The following is a 22,886-nucleotide window of genomic DNA, read 5'->3' as shown; positions in this document are numbered from 1 at the left end:
GGAAATAGAATAAGATGGCGCCGACTCTGCCACAATTATAGTGTCAGACTATTGTCATAGCCAAAGTTACTCTTTGTATATGGATAAAACTAAAAACAGATCCTCTAAAGAGCTCTTCTCAACCTCAGGTTAAAACTAATCGGGTTTTGAACATCTATACAAGTGGGTGTGAGAGCCTATAACCCGGGGGTTGTACGTGATATGCTAACATGAAAAGGAAAAAGTGGTCATCTGAAACCTTACTTGTAAAGAACGTGTAAAAAGTTCGGCCACACAGAGCGATAATGGAAAGTTCCTTAGAAAACGCAATGAATTGGAGCCTGTACGGGGAGAAACAATGTCTATCTCAAAGTTGTACCTGGAGGGTACTACGGGCAGGCAGCTATTCTAAGTGGCGAAAGGGTTTTGAGTGAAACGCACACTGAATACAAGAGAAAAACCGCACTTACTCGAGAACTGAAGGTGCGGATGTGCACGTTTGAAGCATAGCGAGCAAAAGTAAACGGAATACTTCTTGACATTCCCTCAACGGAAAAATATAAAGTCGAAGAATTGATCAGATATTATACCAGGGTGCGCGTTCAGGACAACAGGCACCGAGTGCAATTCGAAGACAGAAAAACTTGAACTTACTATTTCTTCCTGACGTGTGTGTCCGTAGCGTTCAATCGCTCAGTGTACCCAGTAGTGGTCACAGAGTGCTTGTGCCGGAAGTCTTTAAAAAGTCGTGTCACATCGGGCCCGAGTGTGAGCAACTAGAACGCGTAGCGCCGGAGGAAGTATGGTGACTTCCGGTATGCGGGTGATCCTTAGATTAAACTCAACAGAGATCGTCCGAGTATTTACAGATGGAAAATAGTCCATCCATTCATGAAAGCACGGCAACAATCTTGCCCAAGCGTTTAGGATGAAAAAATATCCTATTACAAAGATGCGCAAGGCCGTAAGAATGATTCCACCGTGAAGGTCTCAACATTAGTGTTCGTGAACATGCTCATAAGTGAATTTGTGTGTAGTCACTCGCATGCAAAACATTTGTCCTTGCCCACAGCGTCAATAGGTATGCTCAGGCTGAACAGTCCGTATTGTGTGGACCCATGCATGTTTACCCAATCCAGACACTCTAGATGCTGTCTTGTACTTAATTTAACCTTCCCCTGCCTTAGTCTCTTCTCCCACACTTCCTTCACATCATCCATTGAACGTACCCCTCACCCTTACCACCACCTACCTCGTCGACTAGGGTTACCTTACGTTCTGTCATCCACCACATACACCACTCTACTCACCACTCCTGACTACGCCGTACACCCTGTTTTTTCACGAGTTTTTTCACGCGTGCTGTGGTTTCCCTTCTGCACAGGTTTAATCCAAGGACAATACAGTTTTTAATGTAAAACAAGTGTACCACACCATGTACCCCATCACCTGCTTTTGTATCCTTCCCAGCCCCGAGGAGTCGCGGGAAGATTGTCCAACACGCGACGAAACACGTGTCGGCTGGTTTTCTTGTTATGAACATTAAAGACACCACCTATCAACGAAAGACTTGAAAAGATATAAATTATTATTGTTCAACTGATAGGCTTTGTCCTTGCTCTCTAGAGTCTACACCAATTGACTGTATATATTTTCTAGAGTGTGCAGGGGTATTCTAGTTTCTTTGTGTAATATACTATCAGACCCGCTGTCACAGCTCCACTTTTCAAAGAAACAGACCTATCTCTAACATTGTTACATTTTACTTCTTGGTTCGCTTTTCCCTGCTAGAGTAGCAACCCCATGAAAGAATGAATATAAGGCACAGAAATCCCTGAAGTTACCATAATCCCCTCGCCAGGGCGATACTCATTCACCAGCACATGGTTCGCCACTTTTCCATCAAACAAGCCAAAGGATGAGATTTTCTCTGCGTACTTCTGTAGCCAATCGGGCAGGCTTTCAGCCAGCATCCCTCTGGGGTGTGGTAAACCACCTATCAGAAGTAGATAAAGAAGGAGTGAAAGAAAATTATGGAGCATCGCATTTAGGTTGCAGATGCGGTAGAAATAAAGGTAAATTATCAAACATTCCAAAGGTTGAAAGCATTGAAGTTGTTGTTTGAAATGTGTTATTTGGATGCGGCAGTTGGAATTGCACATTATATATTCGTTTTCAAACTAAATTTCAAGAATTGGTTTGAATAGGATATGCTGCTATGGAGGATTTGGGCTGCTAGATTGCAGAAGTGATAAACCCTACTGTGAATTTGATTTTGAACACCGCACTGCGTGAGGGGCACATGGCGCAAACCTGGAAACATGCAAACATTCTCCCTCTTTTAAAGAAACCCACAGCTGACCCAGAGGTAAACCGGTAACTACAGGCTATATCCCTGCTGCCTTTCTTCTCCATGGTTTTGGAGAAATATGTCAACACAGTCACTACGGACTACGTGGAGGCCAACCATCTTTTGCACCCGAGTCAGTCGGGCTTCAGAGCTAATTTCAGCACGGAAACGGCCTTATTAAAAGTCACGGAAACTATAAAAGCTACTATGGATAGGGGAGGCAATGCGGTTTTGATGTTTTTGGACCTTTCCGCGGCCTTCGATACCGTACCCCACAAAAGACTATTGCAAAGACTTGTGGAGGGCGGTAGCGGAGGCACGGTATTGGGATGGTTCACTTCAATCTGAAACAACCGTTTACAAATTATCTGGTCCCCTCCTTTCGCTGCTGAAATCCCTCCCAAGAATGTCGGGGTCCCACAGGGCTCAATTTTAAGCCCAACACTGTTCAATTTGTATATGGCCCCTCTTGCACTTCTCGCCGAGAAATACGAGGGCAAAATAGTATTGTATGCGGACGACACGCAATTGTTGTTCACTTGCAAGAAGAGGGCTGAGTACAAGGGCAATGTGATCAACACATGCCTCTCAGAGGTTTTAACTTGGCTTAGATAAAACCAACTGAAGTGCAACTCTGAAAAGTCAGAGATTATAGTCTTCGGCTCACGTCCTTGTGAAGCATGGTACAAATGGTGGCTGCAGGATATGTCTCCCCCCACATCTTCAGTTACCACCGTGAAAAATCTTGGGGTCAGATTGGATGTTGCCCTCTCTATGAAGTTTCAGATCCAATTGGTGGCCGGGACCTGTTTTGGGGTTTCGTAAATGCTGTGGAACTTTCTCCCCCTGCTCCCAGTTTCTCACAGGAAAACAGTAGTCCAGGCTTTTGTTGTCTCGAGACTGGACTATGTAAACTCCCTGTACCTGTGTCTCCCGGACTACTTACTAGGCCGATTGCAGGTAGTCCAGAATGTGGCGGCCAGGGCCATCTTTCTGGCAGGACTTATAACACGCACAACCCATCTTCTGTTTTCCTTGCATTGGCTCCCGGTTCGGAAAAGAATCCATTTTAAAGCGTTAGTTTTGGTCTTTAAAGCCTTTCATCAGATAGGAGACCCTTACCTTAGGGAAAGATTTCAACACTAAACTCCTCAACGTACCCTGAGGTCCTCTGCTCAGCTTTTGACCTCTACTCCCAAGGTCCTGCTTTTCCGGGCATGGGGAAGATCCTTTTAAGCAGTGGCCTCTCGTCTGTGGAATAGCCTCCCTCTCTCTCTAAGACATGTACAGGACCTCTTTACCTTAAGGACGAAATTAAAAGCATGGCTTTTTCAACTTTAGGTCCTAGCCAGTTGCTGCTTTGGGTGTTCTTCTGTTAGCTGTTACGTGGTTTTTCTCTTAGCGCCAGGACACTCTTGGGAGTAGCCGCACACTTTAAAAATACCACATAACATAGATGTTTTTACATTGTATGGTTGCTCCATTGTTTTAGTATGTTTAATGGACCATCTTCCCAATAAACTTTTGTTTAGCCTCTTTCTCTTTAATGGTAAATGAGGCAAGAGCAATACCAGAGAAGTTGTAAGAGCTGTTCCTGACCACTTATTCTACAAAATCCACAGCTGTCAGGGACACAACATCTCTTACCCTTGTTCAAAACTTCAGTCCATCTCAAGAGCACAGGAAGATAACTGCCAAATAATATCTATTAGACACTCTACATCTGGTGACTACATTCAAAGTACTACACGCCTCATTATTTTTAATTACCTTATAGGGTTTCTACTTCTAATTGTCATTGACTCCGTTCAGATGATGACCCTTTTAAATAATTCTTAAGGTCAGAACATCAACATTTTGAGTTTGGGTTATCACTCCACCTTTCGCCTCCTTCCATTTTCCTTGGTCTCTTGATATACAACTTCTGAGAGCCATTGTATTTTAATTTGAACATTAAACCTTCTGTTACTGCTATCAAATATTTGATACCTCTGAGCACAGTGATGTCACCTTACACTTTGACGTAGCATCTTTCTTTGCACAAATTATTAAACGTTTTATTAATATCTTAAATGTGGGGTTTTTCTTTACTTATAGTTTATTTATGTTGATAATTTAGTACATTTCGTTACTCTTTCAGCCCAGTGTGGTTCCCTTTATTTTTCCTTGAAACCAAGAATTCATCTTTACAACTAAAACCCAAAATAACCACTATTCTTCTTCCCATCTTGAGACCTGAGCGCAATTTGCTCCTCAAATACCCCAGACTTGATAGAGAAATGTGCTTGGTCGCTCTTCAAGACTTTCTTGCGAATCTTTACCCTTCTAGGGCCGATTTACCATTACCCCTGATTATTTCACAGAGTCCCAGCATTTCATAAATTTGTATTCAAGTACCGTAGGAGGTGCTTGGATAGAAATCGGTCTGAAAAGAAGGCGTCTGTAGTCGTTAGAATGTGATTACAGAGTTATCACAAGTAATAAATACTGTACAATTCAGGATTACACTTTGCCAGCCTTGAATTTCCTTCGAATATTATTCTGGAAAGCTAATGTCGCCTGTGAATCCATTCAACTTACTTAGGACCTGATTCAAAGTTAGGCGGGTGGGTATTCTGTCACAAACATGACGGATATCTGTTTGCCTTAATACAAGTACATGAAGTTGTACTACGCTTGAAAGGCGAACAAAATAGCCATCAGAGCACTTGTCTGCCAAACTCTAAATCAGGTCTGGGCGTGAAATTCAGCTCTGCTTGGTGAGTTTTTTCCACTCCACACTGCACTTACTGAGCAAGGATCTAAAATTTCTGCGAAGCCTAATTTTTTCCTTGCTCGCGTTTGCCAACGTTAAGTTGCAGAGCGAGGAAAATCTTACTCAAGACCACCTCCCAGCGAGATTTTTTAACGTGGGTGGTTGCTTACGCTCGCGTTGAGAAACCTTCATTCGCGTTGAGGAAGCTGTCGCTCGAGTAGAACATCTACTTGAGCGGCAGAAAGGAGCAGCGCCCTCTCGTAGAGTGGTGCAGAGTGCAGTGATAGAGAGTACAGTGGTGCAGAGTAGAATAGAGTGACATAGACTGCAGTGACCTAGAGTGCAATTGTGTAAAGTGACGTTGCATGCAGTGGCATAGAGTAGAATGTTGAAGAGTATACTGGCATAAAGCGCAGTGATGCAAAGTAGTTGTTGTAGGTGCAGTGGCGTAGGGTGCACTGGTTTGAAGTAAAGTGGTGTAGAGCGCATTGGCATAGAGTGCAGTGGTTTAGAGTACAGTGGCATAGCATAGCCTGCAGAGTGAAAGTCTCTGAATTTTTTTTTAACTGGACACCGTATACAGGCGGAGGGATACACCTACTCTCAAATCTTTACATCTAAATGATGGGTTACATGATGCCCGGTTGACGCTATCTTCTCATATAGGTATAACATTGACCTCAGACACACCACATGCCCTTTGCTGATTAAAATATTGTACCTAAACCGTCTACAGAATAACCGTCAAAAATTAAAGGAACCTGCTTGAGCCTTGAAGAAGTCCCAAGAGGGATGAAACGCTTTGGCGAGCAATTTTGTTGTTTCTTCTAAGAATAAAAAATTTGGGAATAAAAAGGACTGCGTTTTCTACAATCAAAAACATCATCGTTTGGTCTTTTTATTGGGAAGCTATTTGTTCTATATTATGTTTTGCCTTCGAAATATGATGCAACACTGCTGTTAAAAGATAGATTACTTGTGTTTCTCGGGTGCAGGGTCAATTTTGTGCTTTTTTTTTAGAAGCGTGAAGTGACGCAGCGTATAGTGGCGTAGAGTCAGTGGCGTTGAATAGATTGTTTCAGAGTGTAGTGCACAGTGGCACTGAGTAAAGTGGTATACAATAGAGTGGCGCCGTGTTGATTGCAGTGACATCAAGTGGAGTGTTGCAGAGTAGAGTGGCGTATTGTGCAGTGAGATACAATGCAGTGGCATAGAGTAGATTGTTTCAGAGTAGAGGGAAGTGGTGTAGAGTGGAGTGGTGCAGGGTAGAGTGGAGTGGTATGTAGTAATGGCATAGAGTGCAGTGTTGCAGAGTGGAGTGGGGTGGAGTGGTGCAGAGGCAAAAAGTGCATTTGTGCATAGTAGAGTGGGGTAAAGTGCATTTGCAAAGAGTAGATTGATGCAGAGTAGAGTGAAGTGGCGTAGAGTGCAGTGGTACACAGTCGGTTAGAGTGGCACAGGCGCATTGGCGTGGAGTGCAGCAGAGAGGCGTAGAGTGCAGCAGAGTAGAGTGCAGTGGGATAGAGTAAAGGGGCGCAGAGTAGAGTGGGGTGGGGTAGGGTTCAGTAGCAGAGAGTGTAGTGCTGCAGAGTGGAGTGTCGTAGATGCATTGGCATAGAGTGCAGTGACGTAGAGTGGTGCACAGTAAAGTGACAGAGTGCAATGGTGTTGAGTGGCGTAGAGTGCAATGGTGTAGAGTATAGTGGCTTACAGGGCAGTGTTGCAGAGTAGATTGGCATAGAGTGCATTGGTTTTGCAAAAGTGGTGTAGAAAGCACCAGTGTAGAGTGGAGTGGCATAGAGTGCCGCAGTGTACATAAAGAGTGGCATAGTGGAGTGGTTCAGAGTGGAATAGAGTGGCGTAGACTGAAGTGACAGAAAAGATTGTTTTAGAGTAGAGTTTGGACTACAGTGGCATAGAGTGCAGTGGTGCAGAATAGATTAGAGCGGCTTAAAGTGGTGTGGCATAGAGTAGAGCAATGCAGAGTGGGGTGGCGGAGAGAGTAGTATTGAAGAGTAGAGTGAAGTGGCATAGAGAGAAGTGGTGCAGGGTAGAGTGCAGGAGTATAGAGAGGAGTGATGCATAGGAGAGTGGTGTTGAGTGCATTACCATAAAGTACAGTGGCGCAGTGGCGTAGAGTGTAGTAGAATGTCAGAGTGATGCAGAGAGCAGTGGTGTAGAGTACAGTGGTGCAGAGAAGATTAGAGTGACGTAGAATGCAGTGAGGTAGAGTGCAATGGTGTAGAGTGATGTAGCGTGCAGTGGCATAGAGTAGAATTTTGTAGAGTATAGTGGTGTAAATTGCAGTGATGCAAAGAAGATGACATAGGTACAGTGGCATAGGGTGGATTGTTTTTTTAGCAAAGCTGTGTAGAGAGAACTAGCATAGATTGCAGTGGTTTAGTGTAGAGTGGCATAGCATACAGAGCAGTGGACTAGAGTGGCGCAGCATAGAATGCTGTGACAGAGTGGTGTAGAGTAGAGTGGCGTAGAGTGCAGTGGTACAGTAAAGATTGCAGAGTGAAGTGGAGTGGTGCGGGGTAGAGTGCAGTGGCATAGGACACAATTGCGTAGAGTGGCACAATGTCGATTGCTGGCGTAGAGTAGAGTGGCACAGAGTAGAGTGGCACAGAGGAGTAGTGTGGCATAAAGTGCAGTGAAATAGAGTGCAATGGCATATATTACATTGTTTCAGAGTAGAGTGCCTTGGTGGGGGCAGGCTAGAGTGGAGTGGTATAGAGTAGTGGCATAGAGTGCATTGGTGTAGAGTGCAGTGTTACAGTGTGGAGTGCGTAGATTAGAGTGGTGCAGAGTTGAGTTGTCTAGACTGGAGTGGTGTAGAATGCAGTGGTATATAGCGGAGTGGTGTAGAATGCAGTGGTATATAGCGGAGTGGTGTAGCATGCACTCGCATAGTGTAGAGTTGTGCAGAGTAAAGTAGAGAGGGATAGAGTGAAGTGGCATTGCGTGCAGTGTCAGAGTGCAGAGGTGCACAGTAGATTAGACTGGCATAAAGTACATTGGCATAGAGTGCAGTGGTGTGGAGTGGTGCACAGTAGAGTGGTGCAGAGTAGAGTGGCATAGAGTTCAGTGGCGCAGAGTAGAATGTCGTAGAGTGCAGTGATGCAGAGTAGAGTGGTGTAGAGTGCATTGGTATTGGTGTACAGTGGTGCAGAGTAAAGTGACGTAGAGTGCAATGGTGTAGAGCAGTGATACAGAAAGTATGGCCCCTGGGCTGCATGCACCCCCTGCCCTTTATGTGCGGTGCCCCTGCACTGGGCAGCTGCCTACTTGACATAGCACTAACATAACATAACAGGTGGGAGACCATACTGAGACCTATTCAAGTTTACCCACACCCCCACTGCGAGGTGGGAATTTTGCCCCTGGAATCACAGAGATAACTAAGAACATTCTTGCGTTAGAGAATATAACAATTCTCAAGCCGTATTTATTACAATTAATAAACATGACATTAAAAAGCATGTGCAGCATTGTTGCAATTCAATTCAGACAGTGGATGTACATGCGTTGCGTCATCTACACCATACCTACCTCTCTACGACCACCCCCTACTAGCATCAGTGTGGCCCTCCGTCACAACGCCGATTAAACTTTTTGGTCCCTGGGAAAATGTTTGTGAGTACCCGTGGTATAGAGTATAGTGGCGTACAGTGCAGTAGCGTAGAGTGTATTGTTTTTTAGTAAAGTGGTGTAGAGTGAATTGGTGCAGAATGCAGTGGCATAGAGTGCAGTGGCGTAGAGTGGAATGGAGTGGCGTAGAGTGGAGTGGGGCAGAGTGGAATTGAGTGGCATAGACTGCAGATGCATACAGTAGATTCTTTCAGAGTAGAGTGAAGTGGTGTAGTGCAGTGGAATAGAGTAGAGAGTCAAACAGTGCAGTGGAGAAGAGTGGCCTAGAGTGGATTGGTGTAGAGTTCAGAGGCATAGAGTGGCATAAATTAGAGTGGCTCAGTGCAGTGTTGAAGAATATACTGTGATAGAGTGCAGTAATGTATAGTAGAGGGGCGTGGAGTGCATTGGCGTAGAGTACTATTCCGTAGAGTAGAGTGGCTCAGTGCAGTGAGAGTACAATGGCACAGAGTGCAGTGGCATAGAGTACAGAGGTGTTGAGTACAGTGGTGGAGAGTAGATTGGCGCAGAGCGCATTGGTTTTGAGTAAAATGGTGTAGGGTGCATTGGCATAGAGTGTAGAGGCGTAGACTGATGTGGAGTGCAATGGCATAGAGTAGATTGTTTCAGAGTAGAGTGCAGTGGTGTAGAGTAGAGTTGCATAGAGGGGACTGGCATAGAGAGCACTGTTACGGTGGAGGAGCACAGAGTAGAGTTCATTGGCGTAGAGTTCAGTGTTGCAGAGTAGGGTAGCATAGAGTGAAGTGGTGTAGAGTGCAGTGGTGCATAGTAGAGTATTGTGGGGTAGAGTGCATTGGCATATAGTACAGAGGAGGCATAGAGTGGAGTGGTGAAGAGTAGAGTGCAGTGGCGTGGAGTTTACCCTTTGAGATTAGCAATAATGATGATCTGAGGATATTTAAAAACCAATTGAAAACCTTACTTTTTAATTAGATGGCATAGCTTCTACTTTCCCTCCCGCTCACCCCCGCATTGGTCTATCGCGCTGGGACACTTTCAGGTAGCTGAGCGCGTTATAAAGTTGCAGTAACATAACATAACAGTTGAGTTGAGTGGTGCAGAGTGGGGTGGGGTAACGTGGAGCATGGATGGTATGGTATCGTACTGCCATTACAGACAACATATCTTCAATTGAAATGACCATTACATTTGACAAATATACAGTTTTACTGATAAAACGTATACAGCACACAAACAATGTGTGGAAATGTTATCACCAAGTGTATTAATTTGGTGGTTAGCACAGTTATTTACAGACATTTAAATTTTGATGTGATGGTAAAGCCTTCCTCAGGCACTTCTCCAGAACCAGCATGAATGTCACATAAACCCTCTCACTTTGAAGTCGGAGAAAGAAAAATAAACACCAAGCTCCCTGGAAGACACAACTTGACAATTGACCTCTGTCTTTAAATGCACAAATAAGAACATGATTTAAAGGCCTGTATACAGAAAGAGAGTTTATGGAAGAATACAGTACACATGGTTTAGGCAACAGGAGGGACAAGCTGAACCTGGAGAGCCTAAAGCAGATATACCTAGCAAATAGAAAGCCAGAAAATGAGTTAAAAACCACAAAGCCGTGGTAATTAACAGGCAGCATGCATTCCTAGGTCAACTTTCTGAGAGTCCCCAAGATGTCTTTAGCAAATCAGACAGCTGTGCTGTCTGGTAGGCTTCCGCCTACAAACTATCAAGAAAGTAGAGGGATTTCAACAAGTACTGAGACAATGTTAATGATAATGTGTACATTTGTATTCTCCTATGGGATCACGTAGGTACTTGAAAAAAATGCCACAAATGTGCAGACACTATTACCACTTACTCAGAAAGGGTACAATAAATCACTTTTAATCCAAATATGTAGGATAGTGCCCTAACAAGTAAATACATATTTCTTCTTACCAATCTTATAATGTATTTCCATGTATACATGACTTGATTTGGGATACCAAGGCATGGTGACTTTAAATTCTGAAAAAGACTATTGTGTAGCAACCTGATCTGCCCATATATCACCATTTGTGCAGAAGTCAAGATGTGTGTCAAAATACTTCTGTAATACTGTTTCTCTGCATCTGCAATGTCCAACAGAGAAACTGTCTATCATTACCATCAGTATATGTGTGAATGTAGGTATTTGTACAGGTATAAATGCGCGGTAATGGCTTTACACCCTCTTATGTCCTATTTCTAAAGAACAAAAACAAGTATAATAAATAATTCAGCAGCTGGCTTTTAAAGCCTGATTTTGTAATGTGCTTTGAGTGAGCACCCTGGCGCATTAGAGTGTAATGGTTCACATGGAAAAGAATCTGTGCTAGTCATACCTGAGCCCCAAGACATTTTCTTAGGAGATGGTTACATGTCTTGTGGCACTGTCATAAAGAAATATGCAAGCCAAATGAAAGGTCTAGTGACTAGTCTGTAAGGACATTTTTATGCACTCTTGTTTGATAAAGAGTTTTATGAAGGCAGTCTGAAATCTGAACATAAACTGATTTAGTTTTCCTAATATGATCTTGAATGAATTAATGAAGGACCTATAAAGCCCCAAAAGAACTAATAGGGGTGTGGTAATGCTAAGACTGGCCTACATGGGAGAAAGCAAATTAAAGTATAGAAGTGAATAACCAGGTTTACAACAGTTTGTGGAAAGTAAAAATGATCCTGAGAATGGGCCAAGATCAAAAGGGAGTTCCGAAGTTGGAATAGGATGAAGAAGAGACATCGAAGAGGAGCCTTAAGGATCTTAGGCCGAGCCAGCACGTTTGCAATGAACGGAGCGAGAAAGAATATAAAGAAAAAAGTAATGTTGAAGAAAAATAGAATCTTGGCCAGATGCAGCCCTATGGCATAAACCAAGACTTTTGAAAACAGAACGTTTGGCGTAGAATATCAATGATTATTTTTTAGATGATTAAAAATGGAGGAGTGAAAGGGGAGCCCAACAAATAGGCAGGCAGCTTCTATCTTAATTAACTGACGCCCTGTAATCCACCATCTTGTGCAGGCCGGACATTTGGGGAGCACAGCATAACAAACACAAGATGATGGACGAAGTGCTGAAACGTTTCAACCACTCACCCCTAGTCATAAGATCTGGGTTGAATCCATCGTTCTTTTACTTACTATGCCACCCTAAATTGGACCCAGCCATTTGAAAATCAGTCTTGTCCCTGCTACTCATGGGAACAGTCCAGCCCGTACTGTCAGGCCATTTGGAGAAATATAAAAATCTTTATTAGCACTGTGAGTTAGAAGAAGCAGTTAGTTATCACTTTATTGACTGGGGGATAAGAGAGGAATTTGTCAGAAATGAATCCCCAGTGGAGAACCAAACTCACTGGACTGACAGGTATCCTAACAGAGGGAAACTCTCCTGCGACTGGATGGCAGGGGGGGGGGGGGGGGGGGGGGGGGAGGGGAAGTCCTCAAACCACAGCAGCTCACTTTCATTCAAATTTAATTTTATTCACTAGCAACAGGAATTTACTGTAGTTCTGACTCACACTCACCCCAGTTCTGAAGTTTCCTTCCTGACAGGTGAACCCATTTGGGTTTAGGGGCACTGTACACCTGTGGGAAGTAAAAAACAGGAGAGGTATTCATTTTGGTAATATACTTTGCACAACTTCATTACCAGATACAAGGATAAAAGCAAAAAGACAATACAGAAGATGAGTTCTTGGAAACTTTAAATTATGTAGCCTTTATGGAAAAGTGAACAGGCAAACACAACAAATGGGTGAGCGCAAAGGAAGCAGGAAGAGGTATGCAGGAGACATCTGCAAATGGTAAAATAAGATTATTTCATTATTTCACGATGCCACTTTTATGTAGTGTTATACGTTTTTGGTATAGCCCCATGCTTGGTCATTCCTTTGCCTCTTGTGTTTTCGGTTCTTGGAGGCAGACTCATGCCTGCAATTCTGACGTACCTGGCAGACGGTCTCAGTTGGCTCCTAGCACCTTCATAAGCCTGAGCAAATGTGGGTGATGTGGTTTGTGGGCTGAGAATCTTCCCCACTAATGTGTTCTGTAAGAGGGACATATCTTCTGACCCTTTAAAGGAGAAATATCCCTGCCTGGTGATTTGGATGAACTGTTCAAGTCTTATGGCCCGCTACCTAATGCTTATCAGCATGGCAGTATGTCTGTTTTTGGGCCTTAACGGATCTCTTTACTAATAGACCCTGTGACCTTCCACAGTCAGAGTGTTTGTGGATACAAGTTTGTGAATCTGCTTATTGTCTGGGGTGTACTGTTCCTATCATAGCTTCTACTGGACTCAATGCTGCCTCCACTACTTATTAACCGGTCTTCCTCTAATTGGGATGGATTTGCCTTCTTCTTGCCCTGATTCCTTTTGTAGCACAAATGCTAAATCAAGCAATATAGCACGGCAATACATAAGCACCAAACATTATGGCAACAGGAATACTTGTGTTTATTCAGGAACATATTTGGTCTTTGGAATAAGCTGTGAAAGATACAAATGTCAGTCTTGTGGAGGAGAACAAATCGTAACACATCAGATATTGACAGGAAGACAACTGCATGCCGCTTAACATCATAAAAAGGGGTTTGAGGACCTGCAGAATTCAACTTGGACAAATTGATAACTTTCTGAAAGGGAAGATGAGGTCCAGTCGTGGATCTTATGCTCCAGGCCCATCTTCTCTTTTTAAATTGAGAAGGGTTTCTCCAGGTCAATCATGACAAAGTCCAATGAGTTATATGGAAATGTAATTTAGTTGGTGCCTCAATACCAGTGGAAGATTTGCCATCTTAGTGATTCAGCATTGTCTGAAGTCTAATTAGCAGTTGTGCAGGAGAATATTATTATTGCTATGTTTCTAAAGTTGTGATACATCAGATTTCTCTAAGGTCAATTTTGTGCCCACTCTTCAAGTGACCGGGAGTCCATGGAGCACAGTGTTGTCATCACAGAGATGCAAGACTATGAAGGCTAGAATGGCAGTTCTGAAGTTACTTTCAGGGAGGAACCGTTTGAATTTCTTTAGCAGACAGAATTGGCAGCTGGCTGTCTTGCCTATTTTCATGCAATGCTCGAGGGAGCGCGAGGTCAATATATAGGGAAAATCCAAATGACTTGGCATTGGGTGAAAGTTGAGGTTCGAAACGGTACAGGCTAAGTTTTGTTGAGCCAGGGTTGAGTAATGTGGCATAGAGGAACCAACTAATTCATAACTTCTTAAGCCTCCTGATCTCTAGAAGGCAATAATAAAATGTCAATCCGTGTTTTGTCAAAACTTACAGTGGTCTTGTTACTATAAGAGACACATCTGTCCCACTGTAAGATTCTTTTTCTAGGTTAACTGGGATGCAGTACTCCTAATCCTCTTACTTCTTTGGGTTCTCCTCAGCGTCAGACTTGATAAAGATATAAATCATGAGATGTTCATTGAAAAACTAGTAGAAGATAAATACAACAAAGAGATCAAGGCAAACGATATGGTGATTTCAGGCATTTTTCTAAAATAGAAATTCCTATTCTTCCATAGCAGAGAAGAAAGAACTGATTCGCCAAAACTTTGCTCACACATTTGGAAATTATCTCATTCAAACCTTCACTTCTTGGATTCTTGACATTAAATAAAGAACTCTTGTGCACAAACCCCTCTACTGCCATTTCTGCTACCACTGGTAAGCGTAAAGGTCATGATACCTGCATCCTTTGTAATGGAGAAGGGTTCAAAGACTTGGGTGTCTAAAAAAAGAAGCAACTGGTATTGGGCAAATAAATGCAGTCTGTATTCTGCTGATCAGAGACAAACGTTACATTGGAGAATAAATGGATAGATGTTCTGATTCTCTCCCCACATCCCCCAGAATGACAGGAACAGTTCAGTTTATGTTATGAGATTAAGCACAGCCCCAGCAACTTCATGTAAGCAAGGAGAATATTCCTGCTACTTCCACTGATTCAAATGTCAACTTGGAAACTGCAGTTCCGTCAAGAGCTATTGCTGATACTGCTGGACCCCTTACCACACTCTATTCATGCTCTTGGGAAGGCACAGTTGAAATTAGTACAGTTGTTGAGCTGACGTAGTTGTCGCTGTGGCACAACCGAACACTTCATTGAAACACATAACTAAAACATTTACCTACAATTGGACCAAGGGGGGTGACAAAATATGTCCTTGCTGTAATACCCACGAGGAAGATGACCTCCACATCATGTTTGTATGCCCCGCCTACCACAGACCCAGAAAATATTGGATAGCGCCGCTCTGTAGAAACCTGGGGTTTGAAAAGTACACACAGGCATTCAGAGTAATGAAAACCAGCACTTTGGGTCACATTGTGTTCGCTATATCCAAATTTCTAATGGCAGTATGGCTAATCAGAAAGAAAAAAGCCCCTTGAACCAATGTGCTGTTATCACAATCCATATTCCTCGCTGGATGAGAAGAGAATTTTATATAATGTATTTTCTTAAAAATGTATTTTAAATGTATGTATTGTGTTATGTATTGTATCTTTTATGGTCTACATGGCCGAAATAAAGAATTTTTGGATTGGATTGGAAAATGTTTATTTGCTGGTTGCTGCTGCCTGCAATGAATTCTGAGGAGGGCCTAATCTGACTGATCAGTGGGCAACGGAAAAGTAAGCAATCTAAAGCAGAGCACACATTTGAGGAAATGTGGCACAGAGAGATAGAGATAAAGGAATTGAAAAATGCATAAGGCTGATGGAGATGAGTGTTTCCTGGGGGCATGGAGGAAGAGTCCAATAGACTTGATTATTGGGTGCTGCTTGCTGGTTAGCATCTCTCGGAAGTCCATCGCACCCGGTTTCTTACTGATGCTGCTACACGCAGTGATATAGTGTTATAACTATGAGGAGTGGGCGGTGTTGTTTCTGCAACTGCCTGCCACTCTTGCTGCCATGAAAAGCAGGTGAATTTAAACGAAAACATGCTCAGCAGGACAGTGATGGAACGAGATTAGCTGTAGGAACTAATGTGTTTTAATAAGCATTTGTCAAACAATTTGGGAAGGAATTTCCTGGCACAGTCGCTACATCAATGGTGGACCTTATATCCCTGAGCAGGAAAGCTGGTCTCAGAGCAACAATTGTTCAAAATATTCTAGACAAAAGAATGAATCTCACGTTTGATGGCAAAACTCTTTTTGTGATGCAAGACAGGCGTTCTGACAGCAGAATCCACTAGTGCTATCACTGCTACCAGTGTTTGTTCCTCCTCACTTGTAGGTCCTCCCAGGCACTGAAAGCCTCAAAGACATAAGGTAAGTCGTCACTGGTCAAAGATCAGGAAAAATACCTCTTTTTCCCCAATGAGCCATTGCTTCTCCAAGAAAAAAGCCTTTTGTGAGAGATGATACTTCAAACATTTTTCTGAATCAGCATTCCTCCCCTTTATATAGATGGCCTGGGTTTGCACTCTCGATATTTGACCACATCTAGGAAACTGAGGTTCATCTCTCCTATTCTGGATATTTACTATCTAAAAATATTTATAACTTCTTGAATCTTTCTATTATTATTTTCACTCAGGTGTTGATTTCCTAGGATTTTCTCATAATTACCTAAAGTCATAAGTCATAAAGATTTATTGAGCGCACATATCATCCGGGCGTCTCAAGAGTGCTAGCAAACTCCAGTAAAAGGCAGGAAAGACAGCTGACAGACAGAAGGAACCGGGTCAAAAAAGCCAGGCAAGAAGTTTTCCTTCCAGTGGTTTAATCTAGACTTCTAATACTTACTCCCATGGAAGCTTTATGTAATTTTGAGAAAGTTACTTATTTATTTATTTATTTGTGAGTGTTATATAAGTCCGAACTTGATCAGAAGGTGTCAAAGCGCTTTACAGAGTATGCACACACAGTAATAACAAACAATGATAACATGCAGTACATAACACCAATAATAACATGAGGGTTAATAAATACATATATATAGTAATGGTAAAAAATATGCACCGGGTATACATTGGGATATGGAACAAAATAGTAGCACATACCGGGGTTACATAAAGTGCCACTCAGAAATAAAAAGCAACAACTGCATAAAGAAAGAGTCCGAAGAACAGTAGGATTCAAGGCACCGAAAGTCCTGAGGTAGATATGAAAGGGAGCTGCCATGTTAGTGAGAGTAGATGAATAGATTCGTCAGAGGTAGTGAAGGTACAAGGCATTTCAGGACTCATGTTCAGGGCAACTTGGCGCTATACAAAGTAAAGACAATATCAGTAACATGAGTTACAAAGAGAGAACATTTTAAATATATAGTACACCAAGAATAGTGGGATATATAAGCAGAATAGCGGCGGTGCCCGACCTACATAAAAGTGTAAACAGCCGTTCAGATAGTAAAACAAGGAAGAGTACGATCAACAGTGTACATAAAAGTACTGAGGTATCTAAGGAGTGAGCAAGCTGGGTGAGGGGACTAGTGGCACAGTTTTTCTGAGGTAGTGAGGTGTACAATAATTCTTCTTTCTTGAAGAGAGATGAGGATGGGTTACATCTGATCTCAGTGGGGAGAGAATTCTAGATATTAGGGGTCATTCTGGAGAAGAAATGGTAATAGGTTTTCTTCTTCTTGAATTTTTGTGGTTTGAGCAGTAAGGAGCTGGTACTTCAGGAGGATCTGTTCTCGCCCAAAATTGTCAGTTTCTGGGGCAGGTAGGTAGGGGTATTATGGTGCAACGCTTTATGGGGCATCCTGGCCTCAAGTGGAAGCCAATTCAGAGCACGTAGGTCAGGGGTGATGTGATCGCTTTTTTTGGATCCTGTGATGAGCCTACCATAGTCCAGTTTTGGAAGCACAAGTGCCTGAGTCACAGTTATGAGGTCAGCCGCAGGGAGGAAAGGTTTTAGTTTTCCAAGGATATGCAACTGATGGTTGGCCCTCTGGTGATGGCACTGATGTGTTTATGTATGGAGAGGTCATCATTATCAAGCTATATTTGGAGAGGCCCTCAAGACAACAATTAGCAGATTGATACTTTAATGTATTTAAAAATTAAGGTGCTGAATTAGCTGAGAAACTAAACAACATTACAACACAGTTAAGGCTACATTGCTGGTCTAAAAGAAGCATAGAAAGCGCTGCCATAGAGTTCCCTCCCAATGAGTCTGTAGCCGTTACTCCCGGAATACTTCCTTTGGTCAAGCTATTTGGTGTAGACAATTATAATGCATCTGCTCAAATGTTATATTTGAAAAAATATGTCCCAAATATGTTTGGATGGAAGAAAAGCGAGAAATAAAATATACTTCAATGGTAATCTCAGGTTCTTTCAGTCCTTGCTTCCTCACCTTCACAATAACACTTAGCCTTTCATGCAGCATACACGTGGTAGCTTTATTTCTAGGCATATATGCCCTCTAGGCATACATGCCCATTGGTGCCGTCAAGGGATATCGACAATCCTATATTAAGACAAAGGAGACGTTAGTAATTTGTCACATACCTGCTGCAAGAGCAATGTTTCCTCCGATTCTGTGATGAAATTTGGGAAATAATACACGGTAGGCGGTGCCTGAAATAAAAGAGAAGTAGCATTATGAGTTATTTGGCATGAAATCATTTGGCTATTCAAGCGAGTTATTCACCAATGCACTGTGCTAAAAAAGAACGGACATATTCCAGCAGTCTCTGTCTCTTTAATTAGTACTGGATTTCATGGAATTGGAAAAAGTTACCTTCTCTTGCTGTGGTGGTACATACAATCTATCCCTCAGCCTACTATCGGAATGACACAAGAATAACACATTTTTAAAACTCAGAAAGAGAGTAGAAACACAAAGTTTGAATAACTCTTTCCTGTGTTATCAGCGACCTCTTAAGAACAGCACATGCAATTATTATGATTTCAAGGGAGATCACTGAGCTAATCTTTTGCCAAGCTATGGTTGTTTTCTATGGAGGGCTCTCAGTCATAACCTATTTAGGCCATTCATAGTTCTGGATCATAAATTGGCAGACCACACATACAGTGCTCAATATCATTAGTAACACAGACCTGAGTTGCAAACAGTGTGTCAGATCGCGCAAAGCTCCCCCTCATGGGGTGAATTGTACCATATGCAGCTTTGAATTACTGTTTGCATCACATTATGGTGACTTGTCAGTCTGCGCAGAACTGCAAACCAAAACATTAATCAATAGTCACACAAGCCATGTGCACACCTTGTAAATCCATGCAGTGTTCTAGGAACTGAAATGTGAGGAACCTTGCCTAGCTATAGCTTATGAGCTACTCAAGACAGTGCTAGACTGTGTCAAGAGAAAAGCCAGCTCATCAGGATTACAATATCAAGCAAAGGGACAGGAGGCTCCGAGCTCCCTGCTTAGACATGCCTCAGACCATATAAAGCTCTGCATTAAAAAGAGCTGCAGAATATGTAACAGTCCATCTTATGTGTTGTGTGGCGTTTTAAGTACTGAGTGAATTTTGCCGATTCATGCCCTTATATAGGTACAATTCACATTGCCCTTATATAGGCATAGAAATCAACCCCTTATTTAGGCATAGCCCATGCTACCCAAATACAGGCATGGCTACTTCCACCCCTACTAAACATCACAATGACTTCTTGGAAAACCAGCTTAAGAAGTCAGGGACTTCTCCTTGCTTGAATATTGATTTGTCCAAGAACTCAGTTACTTTACAAATAACAACTATTCCCTGGGGGTTCTTTCCTGACGTTCATATGCCCAACTTTACGTCAAGCTATGGCATTCCTAAACACCTTCAAGGTATAAATATGCCTTCACTTGCTATGGCAAACTACGGTGGTTTGGAGCAGTTCGACTATCTACTTGCCCGACACAGCTTGCTACAGCAAGTGTCGAAGGAAGCCGACTCTCCAGCTCACGCACTGATTAAGAGGCTGCCCTTCTCCTGCCGAGAGTCCAGCTCCAGTGTTTCCAAGCTCCCCTTGCGGGGTGTTGGGAAATGGAGTCCCAAGACAGAGATACAAGGCCTCCTTCATTCTAACCAAGGTATGGAGCTGAGTAGAACCTAGAGAAACCTTAGGTAGATTCTTGGCAAAAACAACTAAACCTATGCTACACAATACTTACTTCTTCCCTCGTACTAGACTTAGGTTAGGTACATTGGGGTAGGCGTATTTTTAGAAGCACCAGTTGAGTATTTTTGTCTATGTTATTTATGTATGTATTTTTATATGGCTTAGAAACCATACAATGCTGTTACCGTATTATTTCATATTACTGTTTACGCTGTCCGCATTATACTTTGCAGTCTGCATAACGATTGTAGCAGTTCACCTTCTCTTGCATGAGAAAGAAGACTGTTCAATAAAGCCTTTTTATTGAAAACGCCTGTCTTACTATGTCTCTGCAACTCTGTAGAAAGGAAGTATGCACGATTATTATTATTATTACTTAATTTTATAGAGCGCGCAGTCACCCGTGAGTATCCCAGCGCTAAGATCAGTACAACTGCGGGTCAGCGGGGGCAGGGAGGGGGACGATTGACTAAGTGAAATACTTATCTATTGTTTCAACGACTCTGAGAGATACATTTCTTAGTCTTGGGAAACAAAGTTGTCATGTTTATGCGGTTGTCAGAAACTAATCCCTTCTTGTGTGTTCGGGAAAGTTTCTAGTAACCTCTGAGTTAGCTGGCACACACACAATTAAGTTTAGTATATTTGATAGAGACCTAGTCAACATAAGTCCTACGTCAAATCTATAGGATATATTATTCCAATGCGCAGAGCCTATTGGGAATACATGAACTACACTACATGGCACCCAACGTTTGGTAAGGCACTAATTTAACGCTAGATACTAAAGTAACTCAGTCGTGCTGTTCTCAGAGACCCTCTTTTTTCCACAATACTCCAATAGACGTCTGGAGTGGGTATAGGGATAATATCCGCCATGACTGAGTAGGACAAAAATCCTATGCATTAGTTTTTGGTTGTTCAACGTTGAAAGATACAGTGTTCCAAAATATTGTGCACCTTATCTTTGTTTCCGTGAAACTTGCTCTGCAACTTTAATTAAACAATGTAGATTAACGGCGACAACACCGCAACCGGTGGAACGGCAGCAGATGCAGCTGTACAAGTTTTAAACTTTACAGGTTTTCAAGAGACCGACGATGATGCTATAAGTATTCCAGAAAATCTAAGGAAAGCCATCACTATAAAACTTATACGAAACGGCCTATCAGCAAGAGGTGGTAGGGTAGTTTTTGTGATAGAGGCACATGAATATCATCAGACAGAGGTATTCTATTCATTGATAGTCTTCCCTGAAGCAAATCCAGGAACAAAAGTGTTTCACTTCTACAAAGAAGATGAACCACCAGAGGAATACATTCCTTTCGAGGATATTGAAATTCCATTAACATACCAAGAGCATGTGCTCTGGTTTAAATGCGCCCTAAAACATATAAATTACATTACCAGGCTCGGTCCACTAGGTAGACCAGGAGCAACATGGCCGGTATTAGCCAGCTATACACCACATCCTGCCATTGAAGAAATATCGGATGAGGAACTATTAGTTCAACTCAAAGAGCTTATCAAAATTTACAGACAATTGGTTCAATATTTCATGCAGACTTTTACTGTCCAAACGGCAATAAGGATTCTGCAACACACCCCTTACCAGGGTAACACAAATACAATTACACCACAGACTCTACATTCAACCGTTGGTAAATTACCCGCAAAACGGGAACAAATTCCATTTTGGATAGCTCAAAGAATTACTCAAATCAAGGCAGTATTTCCTGATACTACCCCTCATGAGAAACACAGAATTCTAACAATCTGTTTACCTATGGGGATCGCACCACATCTGGAGGACTGCGACATTTGGGGTACAGTCTTTGCTGCAATCTACACCAAAACACATGGTGTTCCGCCTATGTCGGTAAACCAGATGTCCTGAAGAGATTCAAATTGAATACGGGGCAGAGCCTGCTTTAAATTTAGGTACGAAATTACTGAAAGATTTCAAACAGGTCTCAACAATAATATTAGCTAATATTAAAGGCGAAGCAGCATCCGTGGCGATCCGCCAAAAGCGAAGAGAATTTAATGTAACTGAGCAACCTCAAGAACTAGCCAGAATAATTGAACAATCCTATGAAGAACTAGGTAGAGACAGTTTGGGTGGTAAACCAGTGAAACCCCAACTGACTGAAAGTCCTGAAAAGGTCTTTATTAAAAACACTCCTACTCCTCCTAAAAAGAATTGGGAGAACAGTAAACAAACTTGTAAAGAGAAGCTTTCTCAGTCCCGAGGTAGGTCTCCTCAAAAGGAGCCCTCTGAAAAGAGGTATAACCTCAGGAATAGGGATAATTTGAGAAAACCTTATAGATATCAAGATACTGATACACGTTCCTCTCGTACCTTTCAGACTTCATCACTGAAATCCGAAAGAAGAGGACGGTCAGAACACAAGGAAGAACGCATGAAGTCGAAAGATGGTCAACACGTTCCAAAAAATAAGAAAACTCAATTCACCAAAAAGAAGGTAGCAGGTCTAAAAATCAGACATGCAGAGGATCTTGAGGACACAACTCAAGAAAGGGGAATGGGCTCAAACGATGTTGGACAGCGCAGCAGAAGTCACCATAGCTCGCAAGAACTTGAAGGATCATTTGGAGACAGTGGACTTGAATGAGTACATCCAAGTTGAAACTGCAGATACCAGGGTTAGTGTCCCACATAAGTTATATGAAGTAACACTCCGGATGGAGGGGGACATAACTAGAAAAATAAGAGCACTCTTTTGGGTGAAGCTCTCTCAGGGTTATGACATTCTTTTAGCTGAACAAGACTGGCCACCTGAATTTGTCAGGGAGTGCCCACTGGGCGAAAACATCATTATAGAAAAAGTGGCCTAGTCCCAGGTGGCAACTAGGGCTTCAACACGCACTACTGTTTAGACTGTTGTATTTTACATACATTTTAATGAAATTTATCATCAATTCAATTCTGTTTGATGTACAATCAATCATTAAATGTTTAGCATCAAAACAAACAATATTATACAAAATTACCAGATCAAAAGAAAACTTTTATGTGCAATAAATTGCAGAACCCAATGCATTTCGGGACACTTGGTCCCTCCATCAGGGGTATTCTGTGAAAAACAAT

At 42.3% G+C, this 22,886-nt stretch overlaps 1 protein-coding gene across 3 annotated transcripts in view; it reads right to left on the bottom strand.

Moving 5' to 3' along the window:
* The window catches only part of ALKBH6 (alkB homolog 6, nucleotide demethylase), a 91,216-nt gene that overhangs the window by 8,329 nt on the left and 60,001 nt on the right, over positions 1 to 22,886 (bottom strand). For all 3 annotated transcript variants that reach the window (XM_086938687.1, XM_086938689.1, XM_086938688.1), the window contains exons 3-5: positions 18,211 to 18,279; positions 12,257 to 12,317; positions 1,824 to 1,975 (exon numbers count right to left, since the gene is read on the bottom strand). In XM_086938687.1, the coding sequence (XP_086794813.1) occupies positions 1,824 to 1,975; positions 12,257 to 12,317; positions 18,211 to 18,279 (282 nt within the window). The remainder of the gene's footprint in view (positions 1 to 1,823; positions 1,976 to 12,256; positions 12,318 to 18,210; positions 18,280 to 22,886) is intronic.

The sequence above is a fragment of the Lissotriton vulgaris genome, chromosome 9 (genome assembly GCF_964263255.1).
Source record: "Lissotriton vulgaris chromosome 9, aLisVul1.2, whole genome shotgun sequence".
NCBI lineage: Eukaryota > Metazoa > Chordata > Amphibia > Caudata > Salamandridae > Lissotriton > Lissotriton vulgaris.
This window is presented reverse-complemented; position numbering and strand designations above follow the sequence as displayed.